Source organism: Blennius ocellaris, assembly GCF_963422515.1.
Source record: "Blennius ocellaris genome assembly, chromosome: 6".
NCBI classification, from domain to species: Eukaryota; Metazoa; Chordata; class Actinopteri; order Blenniiformes; family Blenniidae; genus Blennius; species Blennius ocellaris.
Window position 1 is genome coordinate 8536476 of NC_137655.1, and position 21432 is coordinate 8557907.

A 21432-nucleotide genomic window follows, 5' to 3' on the forward strand; every position below is an offset into this window, starting at 1 on the left:
TTCAATTGCAGTCAAGGAAAAATTAAAAAAGGTCTTGATGCAATGAAATACCAGCAGATTTAATTAATCATTTCTATATGCTGCTGAACATAAGTTGCTCCGAATGAAAGTTATACATCTATAATGGAAGATTCAACAGTATACAATCCTAAGAACCATCCCTGAATGCTTCGAAAGCTGACAGACATGCACTCACTGCTGCTGCTAATCCTGCAGGAATATCTTATTTTGATGCCAAGTGCATACTGCTCATGGTAGGTGGCACTATCAAAATGTCTGCCCCATTTGCCCATCACAATTAAAATTTAGAAACAAAAATTACAATGTTAATGGAACGCCTAACTCACCATCATACATAAGGTTGATCTCTTATGGTAGATTGTGTATAATGATCCAAGAAAATGGAGCCCCAAATTTATAATAAAAGCTATGTGCTGCCGTGAACCACCAAACACCAATACTTGCACCCGAAGCTAAAACTTGCACCACTACTTCCAATCTTTGTGCCAAACTGCTCACTATAACCACAAATCGGCAACCGGAAAATAAACACGGCCACAAGCTTATGTTACGGCGGTGAACTACAGGAAGCCTCAACAGAGCTTCCAGGGGTGAAGGGACTGCATAGATGCTAAACACTGCCTATGAGCACTGTAGATGCAGTGGCACACAAAGGCCTTAAGAAAACTTTTAAAGTCGCGTTTGGCCGATGAATACCTCTGAACACTTTCAGAGTTCTTTTGTATCGTCAACTCAATACTAAAAATTGGCAGCCTTGTACTGTGAAAACACGGCCCTTCAGAGGCCGTCCTCTTACGAAGCCGGAAGGCGTCGTGGTAAATTGAGGACGTCTGTCTGAGTTGCGTGGCGGCTCGACCCCTTCACCTTCAGTCGCTCCACCGTGGACCAGAACCATCCTTTGGCTAAACGTCAGCGCCGTTAACCATTTCAAACAGGAGCGCTGAAGCGAGCTCCTGAGATCAGCGTACTAAAAGCCACTCTATTTCTCTTAATCTCGCGCCTCCTTTTCCTTCTATATATAGACGTATCACCAAGGGCTCTGCAGAGCTCCATAGAATATGGAGGACAAGACGGAAAAGGAGACGGTTGATGAATATGAAAAGGACACGTCGGGCAGAAAAAGAAGGCTTCGTCATTCATTCATTCATTAATCCAGCTCTCTCTCTCTCTTAAAACATCAGAAGTTTAAAGAAGCCGTCATTGTTTTACAGGATTTACATCCCGACTGTACCCCTCTATGAAATCAGACGGCCAAGGAGAAGATTAGCGCTTATAAAACAAGGGGGAAAAAATGTTTTCTCAGCTACACTGTGTGGCCTGCATTATTGATGGGTTTAGCCTAATCCGCAGTGAATACATGTACAGCCACATCATGACACAATCCATGTTTTCAGAGGGGTGATACGCTCGCAGTGAACTGCTGTGACGTGAACCTTTCCGTGGATGTCTGTTCTTGTCCATATGCTCCGGGAGGCCGAGCCAAGATAGCGTTGAAAATACGCACAGCGAGCTACACGTGCACGGCAGTCCGCTGCCGCTATAGCCCGAGGCAACGTGACTTTTTCCTCCAGTACACTAGAGATCCACTGGAAGCTCACAGAAAAGACACTGACAGGTACATTTCTGTCCAGAGTGTGAGCATCTGGGGAAAGATAAAGGAGGAGCGGGGATCCTCTTTGAAAGCTAGTTTATCTTACGCTCACAACAGAGTAGAGTGAGAAATAAATGCGGGAAAATTACACTTTTAGTAAGAAAACAAGGGCGGTGAAGACAAATGGAATCTGAGAACATTTATCTGTTTGGTGTTAACTTTCTGGCCAACGTAAGGTGGGAGCTTCAAGATCAAGCTTTACACAGAAAACTAAAAGTTGGGGTTTCACAAATGCAAGCTCATTGCTAATTTTTGATAAATTTGGTCAACTATAATTTGTGCAGTCTTACCTGCTGCAGAAATGTTTGTTCCCCACACAAAGCCAACACTTGAATAGCATTACAAAATACGATTTAATGCATTGGTATAAAAAAGTTTCAGTGATTCAGTGATGTCAATAGGCTCATCTTCATAATTGTATACTGGACTTGTATACTACCGACGACTGGGTCAGTTTCCGTGAAAATGGAAAGCTTCCGTTGCAATTTCAGTGTCTGTTTACACAACAACGGTTGCTTAGAATCACTGAAAACGCAACTTTTTTTCCTCCCGAGGTGGAACTTTTTTTTTAGAAAATGCTCCAACTCCATTGGGAATTGGAGGAAAAACAACCTTTCAAAAGCATCCCGACTCAGTCTCTGTGTAAATGTGGAAAACGCAACTCTTCTGAAAAGACAGCTGCCATAGTAAATAGTTCTTTTGCACATGAGTGAGTCGATGGACAATAACAACAACGTTTGCCTCCAGAGAGGAATGACTCCCAGACCATATTCTCCAGGGACTTGGTAGCATCTGTCCATGCGAATGTCCGTGTGCTTGACGTCAATATTTGTGGCACATCGTTCTCTGCGTGCATCTGTGTGTGGTTTCATTACAAACGACAAATAGCACACACTAGTGGCCCAAACTGAAAACTACATAGCCTACAGCATTTATGTTTCCACGGAAACTGACATCAATGCAAAACATTATGTAAATGCCAAAACTTTTCTGAAAACACAAGAACTACGTGTTATGACTCGAGTTGTCGTTGTGTAACCACAGCATGGATGCAATAACAACTAAAAGGCTAATGTGAAGTTACTGTTTGTTGCATTTGTGAATGTATTATCATACTGCAAAACATGTACAGTCATGATAAGCTCTTCAAAAGTGACTTCTACTTGAACACAACTGAACTTCGGATTTCAACATAAGACGCTTCGCTGCTCTTCTTAACATCACCTCAAACACTATAAAATGCTACATCCACAATTTAAACAGTTTACAATAGTATGCAAGTACAAACGCAGAATTATTATAAATGTGACACAGCCTAAGTTGTAATGGGGAAAATAAACTGGCAATATGGCAATTTAACTGCTCAACAAAGAATTTATATGACCAAAAACCTTGTCCTATGAGAGCCCTCAACTCAACCATCAACGTAACAATGGAAACATTAAACCACTGTATGCCTCCGCCATTCACTCCAGTAGAACCAGACCACAAAGAGTTGACTGAGGCAGGACGCCTGCAGGCATGGAAGAGTTGGAATGTAAAGTACAGTGTGGAGACCGGCATGAATATTCAACCCCACCTGCAAAGGTTACCGGACATAAATAAACATTCTGACCTACCCACAAGTCCAGCTACTTTTTGTTTTGCACGGTATGACTGAATGAAATGTTTTACTCATAACGCAGTGCAGTGGTGAGCTGGGATAGAACAGAGGGAAATACCTTGGTTTGTAAAAAAAATCTGTTCTCCACGATGGATGGATGGATGCTACTTCCCAGCAGTGTTTGCAATCACGACTAGACTCAATAGTGAAAGCAAATGACTAAAGCATCAACAACAGTTGGTGGAGAACACACCTCATTTTCACCTCGGCAGGACTGTTTTTCGAATCGGATGATAATAATATTTCTGTCATGACTATTTGCCACATGGCATTTCCCTCCCGCTATTACACCAAAGCCTAAGCTACAATTATTTTTGGTGTAATCAACCATTTCTTTTAGCATTTAACAAAACCTTACATCATTCACCGTTTACAAATATGTAAAACTTTGAACTTAGAAACTATCAATGATATCTGGGTTTCTATTGATGACCAAGTGAACGAGGACCAGTCGCCATTGCCTGTGTTTTCATGGAAGCCCTCCGTGTGTGGCATTGACTGTAATGTCACATTCACGCTCTGATGATAACCGTGTCTGGCATGTGCATTAGCCCTTTCTTCTATTTGCAGAAAGAATACATATGCAGTGAGAGCAAAAAAAAAAAAAAAAAAAAAAACCCAAAAAACAAAACCCAACAACTAAATAACACGGGTTCAAGAGTTATTTCAGAAAAAAGGGGCAGACTGTCCTGAAGTTCACCCTGAGCCGTCTGCGCACACTCGCCTCGGTGCGTTCTCCAACACCTCACCTTTAAAGGTCATCACCCCCCCCCCCCCCACAAAAGTAAACAGTATTGTGCATTATGCATTCATGAGTGAGTTGCACACTTATACTGATGCTGTGACCTGAGGCCTCCGCCTCGCTTCAATTTGGTGACAAGAGTGTGGCTGATGAATGGACGTGCCCGCAACCTCACCCCCCCTGGGGGGAAACTGCGGAACATCTAAGTAAGCTAGGGTCACGATACTTTTTTTTTTTACAAATGCCAACACCCTACCACCACCATGCCCTCCTGCAAAATTACAGCCCGTTCTCACATTCTGACATCTGCTCATCCCTGGGCTGGAGAATCTGATAGGACAAATCCTCTCTTCAGAGTAAAAAGGTGAAGTGGAAGATTACGTTGGCACGAGGCCTGCCTGGCCCAGTTCGGTGGTTCGATGTAGAAGCACAGTGGATTACGCCCTGATGGTAAAGAGGTCTCTGTGGCCCGACATCCTTCGGATATCAGATAGGAACGTCTTAGCACTTTCACACAGAGACCTTTCAACACCAACCGAGGCACACCCATCACGACTTATTCTGATCTCTGCAGAGGTGTGTGCGTCACATCCTGGTGTGAGAATGGTCAAAAAATAATGATATCCCTCAACATGAGGCCTGACCATGTAAATAAAAATCAGTTTTTGTTTTGTCTTAAAGTGTTTAATGATTATAGGACATTTTCACACCAAGAAGAGCATCGACTCACATAGTGAATAAATACAACTTGAACATTTGAAGAAGAAAAACCTCAACATTTAATGAAGATCAGTGAGAAAACCTACACAATAGTAGTTCTCCTGACTCGTGGTGGGCGTTTAGGTGGTTCTCAGCTCTAAATTTAGCCGTCAGTGTTGAACTCCTGCATGTTTTAAGACTACTTCAAGCGCAAGCATGTTTTTCCTCATTATGTTCATTTTCAATTATATCTATGTATATAATGACTATACCAGGGGTATTCAAAGTGTGGAGGGATGAGCTTCCCCCCCTCGTGGATCTTGAACCATAGATTTCCTGATGATTTTTAGAACTAAAAGACATAGTTTAAGGCTGTTGGGATCAAAAGGCAATAAAAAGAGTAATTATTCTTGTGCTAGTTGGATGGTTTTAATGAGAAGTATCTGTATGTCATTATCTGCAGCTGTTGGTTTGCACTTAATCTCATTTTACCATTATAATTTGGCTGTATAGTGCTCCCAATAAACTATTTGAGTTTACTATTGTTCAGATGGAGTAAAACACTCTTGGAGCAGCATAAGCAGATGCTTTTTTTTAAATTTGCATCTTGTAAGATAACTGCATTGAAAATTTTAGTAATTTTTTACCTGGAAAATACAGAACCAAACTATATCCAAAGGTGTAATTGCTTGTCTGCAGTTGAGTAAATGTTGCTTGGAAATGGTTGAAAAATACAAAACATAAAAAAAACTGATTAGAAAATCTGAATTTGGGGGGGGGGGGGGGGATTACATTTTAAATAGATATAATATGACCACAAATGGATGGTGTGTGTGCTTCAGTCAAATCTGAGCAATTTCTCCATATTCAGCAGTTCTCATTTTGCGTTCTATATCTGAGCTACATCTGTGGCCTTTTGCAGCATAATCACAAGCTTAAATAATCTCGGATTCTATGCACATTTTAAATGAGTCCAGTGCAACTCCCCTCCGCTTCACTTCTTCTTGCTTCCAACAACAGCGGAGCGCTTTGCAGCTTTTTGATATTGCCGGGCGGTCCGTCTTCAGAACCGGCGCCGGGCCTGGTTCATTCCCATGCGATCCACGGATGCTGAGAGTGCAGGAGAGTTTTAAAGTGGAATGGATGAACGCATCTATACAGCAAGTGTTTTTGTTGTGGGCTTTCTTTTTTTCTGCCCCCTGAAACACAAAGTGCACTTAACACGGCATGCCTCGCAGGTCAACAGCAACCAGAATGAGTTGCTGTAGCACATTTTGTGCTGACAAATGCATTATTTGGGGAATTGCATTCACACAGGGTTTTTGTTTTGGGGTTTTTTTTTTCCCCCCCGCCAAGACTAATATTAGCATTGGTGCAGGGGTGGTAGGGTGAAATTCTACTATGAGAGCAGTACACCTTCCAAACTGCGTTGTTCCACTCATCATTATATCTGAGCAAGACACCATAGATAAATCCATGTTTTGACCGTTGGCTTTCCAGTGGTTCAGCAAAACCGTTTTTAATTCAAATCAAGTGTCGAACCATAATGTAAAAACATCATAACAGGCATCTGCGCGTGCACACACACACACACACACACACACACACACACACACACACACACACACACACACACACACGACTCTTATACCAACAGACACAAATAAATATGTTCAAACGCCCACTTCATACTTCTCCGAGAATATCCCGTTGACATCACAACTGTAAGCACGTAGTTAGCGACAGTCGCCCTGAGCGAACGTGTATTACACAAGCAGACTAATTGATTGAAACTATGGGCACTTGTGTAACATTAAGCAAAAAAAAAATCTATTTCTATTCTAATTTGAAGCGAGCAGAGGAGAACGGTGTTTTTGACAGTTGCAGCCGAACGTGAAGCTACAGGGTCATCTCCGGCCTCATTATTTTTGTGGCAAAACTGTGAAGCTGACACAGACTGCATGGTACTCAAAACTACGTTCACACGTATTTTTTTTTTTTATATATATATTTTTGCAGGGCGAGCAGGACAAAAGTGATTCAAGAAGCCTTTCAGTCACCCACACACCACCGTCACCTCATGATTCATGTACGAGAATAAAAACAATACCAAAGCGTGGCCACTGATACACCGTTGTTTGTTCTTTGCCTCGACTTCACACAGCAGGAGCATCAAGGGGAGGTGGGCATGACTTCTGAGCACGCGGCTTCACAATGAGTACAGCTGTAATGGCATGACTGCATTCTGTAAAACCTCCGTCAAGCTGGGAGGAAAGGTTGAGCACTTCTCTGAAACGTTGAATAGTCGTGAGTAAATTGGCCACAGGATGTGCATGTGCTGTCGTACGTGTCTCCATTGCCTGTGTATGAGACCCTAGAAGTGAAGAAAACCTGTCACCTCTCTCAACTCGCTTGCTCCACCTCTTAGTGAAAGTGTGCTTGCGAATGCAGGCGAATCACTGATTTTCCCTTCGTCATGTCATGTTTGGAAACAACCACTCCCTCTGGTAGTGGATTACTCCCTTTGCCCCTCCGACAGGTAGATGAGCTCTGCACTCTAGATATACCAATGGCCACCATTTTTTTATCCTCACAAACGCTCACATTTTTCTTTATTTTCATTGCGGCAGTTTTGAGCCACACAATAAGGTGAACGTTTTGAGACGGGCCGAACAAAAAAAGGCAGATCTCATGAAATATGTAGGTGGTTGTATGTCAAGTTATCTAATGAGGTCCCTTTAAATAACTACAAATACACAATGCTGCAGACCATCATATATCATCAATCATTGTGATATGCATCTCATTACCTTGATTATGGGTAATATCGAGCCGTGTTATGAGTGTTATTCCCATAGAGAAAATATACTTGCAAACAGTAGAAACTATATGTGGATTTTTTTTTATATATATCTATAATAGCTTGATTAAATTTCCTTCCTCATGGTATTTCAATTTATCTTGATCGAAGAAACCGTAGTTCCTGTGTCGCATTACCGGATTCTTGCCACAATGCAGTCCTTTGTTTATGTTATGGTTACGATGCATTCCCAGGTTGATGGGTATGTAGAAATTAATCTAATTTCACACTCCTGAGACTTCAGCTTGTATTCAAATGAGAAAAGAACTTGTACATAAAGAAACGTTTGTTGGAAGAGCACCTCGGGTTTTAATGCAACAGGATACACACCGAGCTGCATTTGAGTGAAAATTTCAGAAAAGGGCGGTGCGGCCATCAGATAAGAGAAGAGGCGGCCAGGTGTGCAGGTTTCTGGCAGTGGAGTCGGGTTACCCGTCAGCCACAAACACAATGGTGAACGTTCCGAAGGAGCTGGCGCATAAAACAACATTTTCCTCCTTGACGTGTGGCTTCAGCCAACTAAACACAATCTCGACTGAATTAGAGGCTCGATGCAGACAACTGTGATCAATTAACAGACACAATTTATAATAAGACTGTTAGGAAGTTAATAAATACTAGAAAGAAAAGTACAAGAAGTGAAATAATGTAGTTTGAGGATTCACCGTTTCATTTCTTCTTATCGTAAACAATGTAGCCCTTTCGCCCGGTCATTCTCTACTGCACTCGGACTTCTGACGAGGTGGTTTGTACTCAAGATTTTGTTTAAAATAACTTTGGATTAGGATGCTTTCAGCACGACTGTTATTCCTCCGTGGCTCAGATCTCTCACCACAACTCATACCTCAACTAACGTACTGTTGGCTTTGCACCGTTTAGAACCAAAGGTGCTCGTAATCTCAGCCTGTGGATGGATGAGAAGAGAGTCACTCACTTTTAGTCTGGGATGTCGCAAAAGAAAAAAAACTGACACAACGAAAAAGTGGCGAGGCTGGACAGGACAGACCGGTAGGTGCACGCCGGTGAAGTAGTCGCTGCTGTTTATCTAAATCAATAGCTAAGTAGGGCAGAAGAAAACAGGATGCCTGATGTTTTTCAGGAAAAGCTCACAGGACAACGAATGAATAGAAGTGGGAGCCTGATAAGGAGTGCCTCGGAAGTGAAGAAAGGGCCCCCCCCCCTCGATTAAGAAAGGTATTCATCAAACAGCTCTGGACGTATTCCGGAGCTAAAATGAGCGAAGCAATGTTCAATCGCACTACGAGGAATCCTCTCAATCCCCAGGTAATTAAACCCCTGTTATCTGGAGAAGCCTCTATCTCCCTGCAGACAGGCGGCGTCTTTTCGTTTACACTGCTATTTATGAAATCGCCCGTGACGCGTTGTGTAATCGCTGTCGGACCAAGGAAAGTCAGACGGGAACTCACAAGAAGACTGGACCGTGGTGTTGCTGCTGCAGCTCTCATTGTGTCCTGCCGGGGGAGAGCAAATCTATTCATGAGGGCATCCAGGATGTGGGCACCCGCAGCTATTCCGCATCGTCCAACCTATGAATTCAAATATTTAGCGAGAAAACAATCCCTGGCAGGCCGAGCAGGTACCCTCTCTGTCTGTCTCCCTGGAAGAGATTGTTTGTCCAAACTCGGATGCTTCATTCAGTCTACAAACACCAACATTTTCTCACAGTGAGGCACAGAGGGGGCTGCGAGGGAAATCACACATCCTCTGAAGGTTCGTTATCAGTTTCAGAGCTCATGTTTAAGTCATCCGCCGTGTGCTGTATGTAGGCTAAAATCCGGGCCCTTTTCTCGGTAACAACTGATGAGCAACCCCCCCCCCCCCCCCCCCCCCCCGTGGCTCTCATCAAATGTGTATCCTCCTCAGCACCCATGAGCCTGCGAATCCTGAGGAAGTGCGCCGTCTTTTTATAGCGCCTCACGCCCTATGGTGAGCAGCGGCGCATCCGTCAGTGTTTTCGCATGGCGACGTCCGCGGGGCACGGAGCGGCGCGTGGATCGGTGGCGGGAGTTGCCACATCCTGTGTGCGGAGGTGATGGGTGTCCTGTCTGCTGCCTGTAGATCTGCATTACAGGGGAGTTAAAAGGAGAGGACGCTGACAGCCGGCGACAATTTATTAGCAGCAGCAGCAGCAGCTTTTTCCCCTGTGCTGCTGCTGCTGCTGCATGGGTCCCATTCACACAGTGCCGATGCAGCATCTCAGCCCCCCTGTGACGGCACAATGCAGCAGAACTTTGCTCCCACACCGAGCCACTCAGCCAGTTTGGCTCAAACCCCCCCCCCCCCCCCGAGTATCCAGTCCTAACGCTCGTGTCCTCCTTGAACTTATCACATCAGCGCGTGAAACCGGGCTGCAGCACATTAATGAAACACAAAGCGAGGTGTCGTGCCGGCCATTCCACTCAGGACTGCCCTAAACTGACAAAAAGAGATGCTACAGCCGACAACCGCAGGGAGATAAAAAAAAATCTCAATTACTCCTTTAATGCAACAAATCAGCAAAAATGTTTTTCCCGGCACAGCTGCGAGCGGATTCCACATAATTTCTTTAAATGAAAACAAGTGTTTGTCAGCAAAACGCCTCGTTCTCCTGCCTTGCTGCTCTGTGAAACAATCTATGCTGCATTGTTTAAAGGGAAATGTGAGTCATTTGAGCCGAATCGCACAAACCGCCACTAATATACCTTTGGGAATGAGGCACCTTCAAAAGGGGAAAACAGCGCTTGGCTCCACATGAATGTTTATGCAGTGCCACAGATTTGTTCCATGTATGCGAGTTGGTGTGACCCTGAAGCACACGCTCACGAAGGCAGGGGTGTTCATAGCTCGGAAACACACTCAAAGCACCATGCGGTGATGCTTAGTGCCTCCCTACAGGTTAGAGTAAACACATATTTAAACTTTGCATCATAATTGCATCTTCGGGGCAAATTCAAACAAAACAAGACCAAATACTTTGTTGTTTCAACAAATAAAGGGTTTTAGGCAGAGTGCACAGTCTATACAGGATTAATAAAGCCTTTGAATTTATGATTTGTTTTGTCACAATGTTGGAATTATTTCACATGATACACCAGATTTAGGGAGCTATACCACCAACAACCGGGTGTATTCGAATGGAGTTCCGCATGTCCCTGTGAGGAAGCAGAATGACAAGAAGGAAGATGTGCATGCAGATTTACACAAAATACTAACTGGGACTGCTCTTCCACAGAGATATACGTGAGACGGCCCATCTTTACTGAACAATGTCAGCGATTACCGAAGGTGCATGCTGGGTATAAAGCCAAGGGCCTGAAAGGTCAGGGGACGTGAACTAATCAAATCGCAGTTACATTATTAGAAATTAATGTAATGTATGCTTCCACTCCATGGGACTGCAGATGGAAATTAGCTCTGAGCTAAATCTGGCATATTTACAGCACTGGTTGTCTGTTCATAAATATGCACTGTCCCAATCAAATAAATTAATACATGAATTAAATGAAAATATAACTAAGCTTGAGAAATATGAGAGAAGAGTGCTTAAATGTGCCAAAATTAAAAAAAAAAAAAAAAAACTGAACTGACCAGAATTATAATCGAATTCACCACAAGCACAGATACAATAGCTATAAAGTGTTGTGCAAGTTGTCCCATAAATGCAGAAAACACCACTAATAATATAATGGAAATAATAAAATTGGCAAAAACAAAAACAGTAAAATGAAAACCTCCCTAAAAAAACATTAAACTAAATGACCACAAGATCAGTTATAAAATAATTTAAAAAAAAGATGACAAAGAAACAAAAATGTCAACCATATGCTGAAAGACCACAGAGAGTAATACAAGAGTACAAAATGATCACAAAAAAGCACAAAAACCTCAAAACATACGACCATGCAGACATCATCAGGATATGCAATAAAGCAAAAGTCCACATAGATAATGTGGACATATTTTATATCTGCTGTGGTTGGTCGGGGGCCACTTTGCATATGTGTGCACAGGGGCCCCTTAAATGCAGCAGTGTGCATTGAGGAAAAGCCATGTCATCATCACTGCCACCATCCTGACAGCTAACTTGCACAAATCACATAAAAACAGATGCAAATGACCACGGAGGACTGAAAGGAACACATAAAAAGACGGATTAAAAAAAATAGAAATGCTACAAGGACACACTACAAAGACCTGAGACACGACTGAACAGACAGACATGAAAAAAAGAGGGTATCACAGAGATAATATTGAGTCGTGGGGGGTCTTTTTAGATGTCAGAGCATAGGGGGTCATTGTCTGGCTGTGCAAAAAAAAAAAAAGGGGGGGGGGTATAAAGACGACTCTCCTGATGTGTCAGTACGCACACTATGGAGCCCAACTCCCATTCAATTAAAGTTCAGCGGAATTACATGAAATTGGAATAACTGGTGAGTGTTGCCGTTCCACCTTTAACGTGTCAATCCACCAGACGGCAGAGAAAAGGAAGCACTGTCCCGTATGCATGCATGCTTTGGTTTGGTTTTTTTACGTCGCAGATCAGGACTGAGTGCAGAGATGTGGTAATATTTGCAGGCGAACCTGCAGCCACACACTTGTGCGTCGCAGCGGCAGCAGCAGCAGCCGGAGCGGCAGCAGCAGCAGCCGCAGCAGCAGGCTTCATGTCCCCGTATTCCAGTGAACATGACGCGGTCTCCTGAGCAGACCTTCACCGCTGACAGCCAGGCAGAGCTCAGCCGTGTGATAACAGCCAGAAAGCCCCCCAAGCATCGATGCACACAAACACACGAGCAAGGTGTTTTTTTGTTTTTTTGTTGTTTTTTTTAAACAGCCACACACACGCGCGCGCACGTATTATTATTATTATTATTAATAATAATATTATGAATATCATTATTATGATTCTTCCTCCCGTCGCGTCGTCTCCGCCGCTCCGGAGGATTACCAGCATAATATTATATAAACACAACCGGAACCCAAAGCACATTAGCATGTTTTCATCCACTGCAGCCAACCAAAATAACGAGGAGGGAAAAAAAAAAAAAGAAAAGAGGGAGATCTATACTCACAGGGAAGGAGCGCAGCGGCTCCTGGACCGCAGTGTAGCCGGGCCCGGCGCTGGGGGAACCGGGGACGCAGCGATGATGTTTTCCCTGCGTGTCGTCGCTGGTGTTGGAAGCGGGCGGAAAGACGGCAGGAGCCTGGGCAGAGAGCGGCGCACACAGCGGCTGCACGGTCGCATGTACCGCAGTGATCACGGCCGCCTTCTTCTGCTGCCAGGCACCGTCCCGGGGAGCCAGGGGAGCCCGGAGTCGCGCGAGCGCCGCCCGGCGGTGCGGAGCCGCTATAGGGTCACGTCAGGCTTAACAAACCCCCTTCCATCCCTCGCTCCTCCTTCCGCGAGAAATAAACACATCAACACCGAATTGGACAATGTAGAAAATGAAAGAATGGGGAGATATTTAAGGCAAAACTGTCATTCATGAACAGTTGTAACAGCTTTCAAAGAATTTAAATACTGGAGGTTATCTATTTTTTGTTTTAGCTTTTTGGGGGGTAATTAATTGCATACATTATAATTCTTGCATTCCAGATGTATTCTTGAGTCTACTTTTTACAGTTTTTCCAGTGAAGTCCAAAGTAAAGTAATTGTGAACTGTGAAGTAAATGTTGATCTTTGAGCTTCACCAGAAAAAAAAAAAAAATATCAATACAAGGTTTGGACTGCTTGTATTAGTATTTTCGCAATAAGGCAAGGACATCCAGCATAAAAAAAAAGAAACCTAGATTACGGTGCAAGTTGCATTGGCTTGCTGTGGTGCCACTCAGAGCTGCTGATTAGACACTAAGGAATTATAACAATAAAAAGACCAGAATTAACCATCTTAGATGTAGCCTATACCTCTTTTGTTAAACACGGCAAGGGGCTCATATATCTAAATACAATGAAAAACATAAAGATTTATGCGAGGATTACTTGAACCTGAATTCTCACACCAGCATTCTAATTAATCAGATCTCTCTCTCTTAAAGGAGTTAAGTCTGCATTTGGATAGCGACAATTCGGTGTTTCTTTAAGTGAAAAATGGAATTATTGGAATAATTTGCATGTTGTTGCATTTTTTTCAATATATTTTCATAACTCATCAAATCTATATGAGAATTGTGGTGACATATTCTGAAGAGAACTGATTTTGGTCTACTTTTGACTGGTTTGTGATGTCCAGAGAGTATTAATATTGCCATTTAATAAACCTGAGTTTGTATTGATATAAGATAATGTGACATTTTATAACATGCATCTAAAGTTGCAGATAAAATACTGCTTGCAGTGTCACTCTCTTCACATCTTTGTAGTCTTGAATCGTTACATATCATCAAACTAACTATTGGAAAACCAGCTGTACAAGTGGGAAATACCAATAAGGAAAAAAACATTGTGGTTTCTGCCACTGTTTTAAAACTTGTAGTATAACATTGTCAATATTTCTGATATATTTCTATTTCTGAACATTGTTTTGCATTTTATGAATACTGTATATGATTTAGTGACATATTTTAGAAAGAAAATATTAATTCAATCCAATATATTAAGCACATTTACACATTTCTTGTGATAATGTCACTGTGGCAAAGGACAGAAAGTCTCAACAGTCCACTAGAGTCTGCTAGAGCCTCACGATCTGCCTCCACTTCTGCTGAAGGAGCTCACTGTGACAGTTGAGATCAAACAGCATGCCTTTTAAATCATTCAGCTCAGGAACAGCCTTTGAACTTCACATGATAACGTGTGTGTGTGTGTGTGTGTGTGTGTGTGTGTGTGTGTGTGTGTGTGTGTGTGTGTGTGTGTGTGTGTGTGTGTGTGTGTGTGTGTGTGTGTGTGTGTGTGTGTGTGTGTGTGTTTGTAGTGGCCTTTTCAAAAATGTCTCATTTGGCACGTTCAGCATGATTTTTTTTGTTGTTGTTGGGTTCGTTTTCCTGTTTTAGGCACGTCTCCATAAAAAGCAAGATTGTCAAGTCTCACATTTTGTCTGCTTGATTCTCGAAGGAAACATGACCATCAATTGAGAGAAGCAACAATTTAGTTCCTTTCCTCACAAGTAAATTATGAAGTTACTGAGGATCATACAACATGGAACGACAAATCAATAATAGCTTACTGGAGACGTGACTTGAAAGACACTCAAGGTCATCGTGGACCAGAAATATTAAAGAGAAATAAATTAAAACAAGCTAAACTGAATAGGCGTTATAGGTTTCATGCTATGTGCTGCTGTAGCAGAGTGGGAGATGGCTCGGGTGGTGGGACTATCAGGAGGTCTACTGGTGAAGATCACAGGGGGTTAATTGGGTTTCTATAATAAGCTAGTGACTAACCATGATGGACTTTGAACGCTAACAACAGGATTTTGAATTTCATAAGGTATTTGATGGGGAGCCAGAGTAATTACAAAAATAAAAGCAAAATACTCAGTGGATTTGGTTTGAGTTAAGAGCCCACCTGCTGTGATGTTAATCTGCTGGAGTCAGTCGACGAGTTTATTGGAAATATGTAAGAAAGGCGTCACAGTCATTAGATCATGAACAAAAACTACATAAATGCTCAGATTGTGTGTTTAAATGAGGTAGGAAGAGGCTTTGCTTTGGAGTAAAAAGCATGCACAAGCATAATTTGGAATTAGATAATATAATCATATTAATAATATAATAATAATAACATGTGAGTACTCAATTTGTGACATATTTATAAGACCAATATCTCAGAAAACCGTAAAAAAAAAAAAAAAAATGCAGTCAAACAGTTTCAATCAAGATGTCAACAATATGTTTACTGCTGTGGTGCGGAGATGTGACAGCGGGGTGAAGGAAGGACAGACAGCGGCCTGATGAGGCTTCGCTTTGACATGGCAGAGTGGAGCTCCAGAGGGCGACGTATGGCCACATGCTTGTCACACACGGAGCGAGTAAGTATGAACAGACAGCTGCAATGAGTGCCATCACCTGAGCCTGAACCAGAGGTGCTGTGAATAAGAAAGAGCTCAGTGGAATGTGGGGTAATACTAATAGTATATAGTCTATTCACACAGAACACTACTGAGCACTCATTAGCTCCAGTCAGTTTTTTTCAACCACACGACAAATCAGCAGCATTATAACAGCATTACAACAGAACTCTTATAAGCCCCTCTATTTCTCATTAACACGGGAAGAATATCCCGAGGCCATCAGATAGAGGAAAGGTTCTTATCATGAAGACCAGGTTGTGGTGGTTAATGGATCGGTGTTGAGAGTTAAGGGGCGAAGTGACACTGCACAGGCTCAGGAGGACTAAACACATCAGAAGAACAGAGCTGCAAGGTAAAAGTCCATATTTATTGGAGGTATTTTGTCTCAATAGAAAAATAATAAATACATTTTAAAAAAAGCCAATGAGGAAACATTCCTTCCACAACCAACGAATCCATGAAGACAACTTTTTAATTAATTAATGAATTATTTCTAACCAAAAATCATCTTCTCTGTGCTCACCTGTGCTCACATTTGTGGCCTTCAACGCCAGTTATTTTCCTTCCTATAAACCTTTGGCTCCTCGCTATTCTCACTGGCCTTGATTCAGAGCATAATAAGCAGAATGTTCAACTTGTTCCTGTCTCCAATGAAGTCAAACGTCAGTAAACATCGCCCTGTGATCAATGTTGCTAGGGGAGGAGAGAAATAACAAGGCGGAGGCTGCTCATGCCGCTCATGTTCAATGTTTCGTATAATTTTTTATCACGTGCTTGTCTACTGTCAATTGGCGATTAGAGAAGAAATTGAATATCATTGTTTTTTTAGCATTGACTTTAATTTCTAAAATAACATGTTACCCAATTTGAATACTTAAAATAATGCAAAAACATCAACATAAACATGTTTTCTTGAAAATAATGAAATAAAAACATGTAATATATATTGGTTGTCTACTATATACACTCCTCTTTTTGATATGACATTATGTTTTTGACATAAACAACAGAGGATTAACTAATGTGATGTTTACTGAACACATGCACCGATTCACAACCACTTGCCTAATTCAGGCTGATAAATTCAGCATCATGGTCATCACCTGATAATTCAGGACTTTCACTCAGAATGACTTTTGTCCTGGTAAACATTCACTCTGCCACTGTAAAGGTCCAGAAATAGACACAGCCACTTCACTGCAGCACACACTCAAGATCAATCAGTAAATGCTCAGGTTGTTAATGAATTATTTAGGACTTGGCTGCCTTGAATTGAGAAGTGGAGCTCAAGAGACGCTGCATTACATTCATGAAATGGTGAGCCATTTCATCCAATTCATAGTCACCTCTGCTGAGGAGACTCAAAGATGCTTCGTATAACACTGTGCCACAGAGCCAGCCTCACTGATATGGTGGTGATCTCAAAGTTTTTGTATAAAGAGAGAAAAAAAAACACCTTTTCTGGTGTAAGATGATCATAGCTAAGATACAAAAGCTTGATCAGTAGCAATGATGCACGTCTTGGCTCAACACAAGTCAGAATTTCAATTAAAAAACAAAACAAAATTCTGAAAGTGGTTACTGCTCTCACTCTCCCAGTTTCATGGCTTATGTTTAGCATCATAATCAACTGACTTTGGCTCCAACACCAACACCCTGAGTTACATAGAGGCACGGTAACAGCATGGCCATATTCTATATTCAACACTGTGTATCCCTGTTGAAAATGTTTCTTTGTAGGAACTTCTGCAACAGCTATTCGTGATGTAACTTGGTTACTCTGAAACTGATAAACTCCTGTAACTTCACTGAGAGAAGCACAGTTTGAAATGAACAACGAATCATTTTGAAGAAGGCCAGGAGAGGAAAACTCATACAGCTGTGTTCAAATATGAAGAGAAAAAGTGAAAAGTTGTCCAAAAATAAATAAATTGTCAAGTTAAGTACAGATAGATAACAAATTATGGATACTTTGGTCAACTGTTTGATACTCAGTCATGAGAATATAAAGGCACATTGAAAAGAGCTGATCAAAATTATTATTTATCTTGTAAAATTATTTAAAAAAATACATGTATCAGCTTTACATTTAGAACACATCAGTTGTTTTTTATGTTTGTGGATCAGTTTTATTAGTGGGATGAATCATTGATCGTGCTGATCAGATGAGTAAACTGTCCATCTAATGAACCGAATGAAACACTTCCACACCATCACACACTTCATTATTTATTAGATGTCATGTAATTCTTCATACATGCATTTCAAATTAGTCACGTTTGAAAAATTCACCTCAAAGTTGAATAAATGTGATTTACAAAAATGAAAAGATACAACATTTCATCAACAGGAGAACTGTCAGCGGTTTAAACTTCTAAAGGGAACAATATGTGACTGCATAACAAATAAATTCAACTGTTTTGTCCCTGGTGTAGGAGAAGCAGCATGATTTGACTCCCACTCCCAAGAAAGGCCAGTCACACAACAAAGAGAGCACTTTATTTATCTGCAGTTGTGAGCAGTGCCCAAAACCACCACACAAAAATATACTAATTCTCCCTAAACATTCCCAACAAGGGGAGAAAAGGAAACAAAAATGAGGTTCTTCAAAATTCCTGTCTTTCAAAACAGGACAAAAACATGGCAATGCCAATTAAAAAGGGCATAAGCATTCTATTTAAAGTGCTCAACACAATAATACCACTCAGCACTAATCACTCTCATATTTGACACATTTAGGAAAAATACACTCACGCTAATTTACTGTCTGTAGCGACTCACACACGAGATAAGACAAACAATCTAAGCACTGGTTTTGTTGGCGGTGGGAAGGTGAAAGGGACCGCAGAGCTTCTGGCAGCTGAGGATTTAAAAACTCTGTCGTTCAGTGAGCCAGTCTGGTGTATTTAGTGTTCTTGTGCCGGCCCAGTCGGCACTAACGACCTGCCTCGCAGCAACCAAATCACGCTCCAACACATCCACACACTCTGACAGGAGGAGAGCGAACACATGAGAGGTCATTGCCGATGGAAACAAGGACAAACGAACCAACGAATAATGACCTGGGTCAGAACACAGCAAAGAAACGTGAAAATATTTTTTAAATATTAAAACAGACATTGCTCATTTTGAACTTACAAATAGTTTTCACAAACTTTCCCAGACAATGAAGACAAAAAAAAAAAAGGTCATTGCTCCATTTAGTGAGATAGCCAGAAGGACAGGGTAAATCTGCAAAGGTATTAAATTAGCAACAGTTGCATTTATGATGAAAGATTTCCCAATCATTTCATAATTTGTTGAAATACAGATGGTTTAGCTCTGGTCCAAGGTGAGCATTACAGTACATAACATTCGCATCTCATAAGATACACACATGCACTGTATTTTGAACATCAGTCTACATCAAAATCAAATAACATTGTTTTCAAATAACAATAAAATGTAATATTTAATATGATTACAAGTAAAAACTGTCATTATTTGTCTTCATTATTACATTAACTGTCACATAAGATGCTACTGAACAAAATCATAACCAAAGCAAAGTTCTTTTGGTGCTCCTGATAATGAGGATTTATCACCTTAGGAGGCAGTGACAGTCCTTTTAGAGTCAAAAATCACTTTTTTTTTTACTTATAATCCACTTTTGCTCCTTAATATATGCTTAATGGCATAAAGGTATTCCCATAATTTCACATGCGCATCTGTTCTAATAATAATTCACGTTCTCAGTCAGAGAGCTAATCTTTCACCCAGTTGTCGGTTTTATCTTTTCCTCTTTAGTTTTTATCTTGAGGAAGTAAAAAATCTTGGCACGCAGCTTGGTGAGTTTTAATCCATACACAAGAGGATTTACAACAGGAGGAATGAGAAGATTTTCAATTGCCATGAAGTTGTTGAGGTTCTGAGATATATTCATGGAACCAAAACGGATGTAGAGCAGGTCTAAAAGCACCGTGAAAGAAAAAGTGCCCAGACAGATCAAATGAGGCAAGCACGTGTGGATGAACTTCCCCATGTTATCTCTGGACAGTTTGCATGTTCTGATCATATATACGTACGTCCAGACAATGAAAATAGCGTGCCCGAAGTAAAACAACATGTTGAAATATGAAACTGCCACATTTGCTATCAGAGGCGAGCACGCCAATCTAAACACCATCCAGTTCACACAATACAACCTGCTTATATGAGAGCCGCACAACGTGGCCCCCAACAGTGTGGCCGTGTTCATGAACATGAGAGTCAAAGGTATGAGCCAAGAAAAAAATACAAAGATGGAGACCCTCTGCTTCGTCATGACAGAGTGGTAAGACAGAGGCTGACATATGGCTACGTATCTGTCATACGCCATCAGGGCCAAAATGGAAAAATCACCGCAAGTTGATGAGTGGATTACATAACCCTGCAGCATGCATCCAGCATAAGAAATCATAGGAGGTGAGAAGAGATCCACAAAGAACTTGGGGAAAAAACCGGCAGTTCCATAAATAGAGTTAGCGCAGAGATTACACACAAATACATACATTGGCTCGTGGAGGTGTTTATCCGTAATAACCACAACGATAAGAGTGAAATTCCCCACCAGGATCATCAAATACCACAGTAATGTTGTGACAAAGAGCGCAATCCTCTGTTCTACGGAGAACTCTAAAGCCGACAGAGTAAACATTGTGACAGCTGAAGAGTTTTCCATCGTCTGACCTCAAAAAAGTGAAGCTCCTGTCAGACACAACATACAAACCACCTTCCACGGAGCATTGTCTGCTCTGTGTGACCAGCTGCATTGATGGTTTCCTAATGTACCTCTTCTGACTGCTCCCAGCAGGAAACCCTGCCTATGACAACTAGACAAATGTCCATGGAATCAAACTGGCCAATCATGTGCAGGATGATGCTCTCACAAGGTGGGATCACAGGAAGAGGTTGGCCTGAAAACCTCAATAGTGATTGTTGCTGCTTTGTTCCCCTCCTTTTTTTGTGTTTCATTATCTAAAAAAAATTAAATAAAATCTAAAAACATTGATGTTTTTTTGCACTATGTTAACACATTTTTGACACAAGGCAACAAATCTAAATCTGGTTGGAGGGGAACCTTCGTGATTGACATCATATTATGAAACCTCAAGCTCTCCATAAATGACATGCCACATTTTTTTTTTTTACCTTTTCATGGAAGTCGTCATGCAGTGGGGGGTTAAGAGGTCAAAGTGCAAAGAGGCTACAAGGCAAAACCCACACACCAACACTCACGACCAAATGAATGTGGGAGGTTTTCATGAACCGACAACAGAATGATTGAGCTTTTCTCCAGAAGGATACCACACAGAAAACAATGGCCAAAGCAAATAAGCCGACAGAAAAGAATGAATAGTTTCAGTGTTGAGTTTGTGTTGCAATTGATTCTGAAACTAAGCGTGCTGAAGCTATTTGCCTGCTCGCGTGTGCGTTGTGATAGACATTCTATGACGAGATTGCTAAGATCATACAAGACATTGGTGTACTTCGGAACAAATATTGACATCCTTGCCTCTAGTTGTGGCTTTGAGTTTGTGTGGGCTGCCACACAGCTTCATCCACTGGAGACGTTTGTCTTTTTTGTTTGGGTTTGGGAAATGAGATGAAGAATTAGACTCATTTCTAAAACTTCTCTACAGAGCTGAGAATGTTTGACTGAGTCCAGGTATTTAGTAGTTGAATGCAATTGGTTTGGAGGCAGGGTATGGGTCAGACAATAGAAAAAACACACTCGCCGTGACTCAATTCCAAGTACGTACTTACTTACTT

The 21432-nt window shown here is 41.6% G+C and overlaps 2 protein-coding genes across 2 annotated transcripts in view; both read right to left on the bottom strand.

Moving 5' to 3' along the window:
* Positions 1-12813, bottom strand: part of adarb1b (adenosine deaminase RNA specific B1b) — a 133531-nt gene extending 120718 nt beyond the window's left edge. Inside the window, exon 1 of the mRNA XM_080498343.1 lies at positions 12706-12813. The gene's annotated coding sequence lies outside the window, so the exon portion shown is untranslated. The remainder of the gene's footprint in view (positions 1-12705) is intronic.
* A 6580-nt stretch (positions 12814-19393) lies between these two features.
* LOC308131414 (olfactory receptor 1D2-like) lies at positions 19394-20317 on the bottom strand (the record flags this gene model as incomplete). Its single annotated transcript, XM_080498142.1, has 1 exon — positions 19394-20317. The coding sequence occupies one exon, from the start codon at positions 20315-20317 to the stop codon at positions 19394-19396; it is 924 nt and encodes a 307-aa protein (XP_080354268.1).
* Between the last annotated feature and the right edge of the window lie 1115 nt (positions 20318-21432).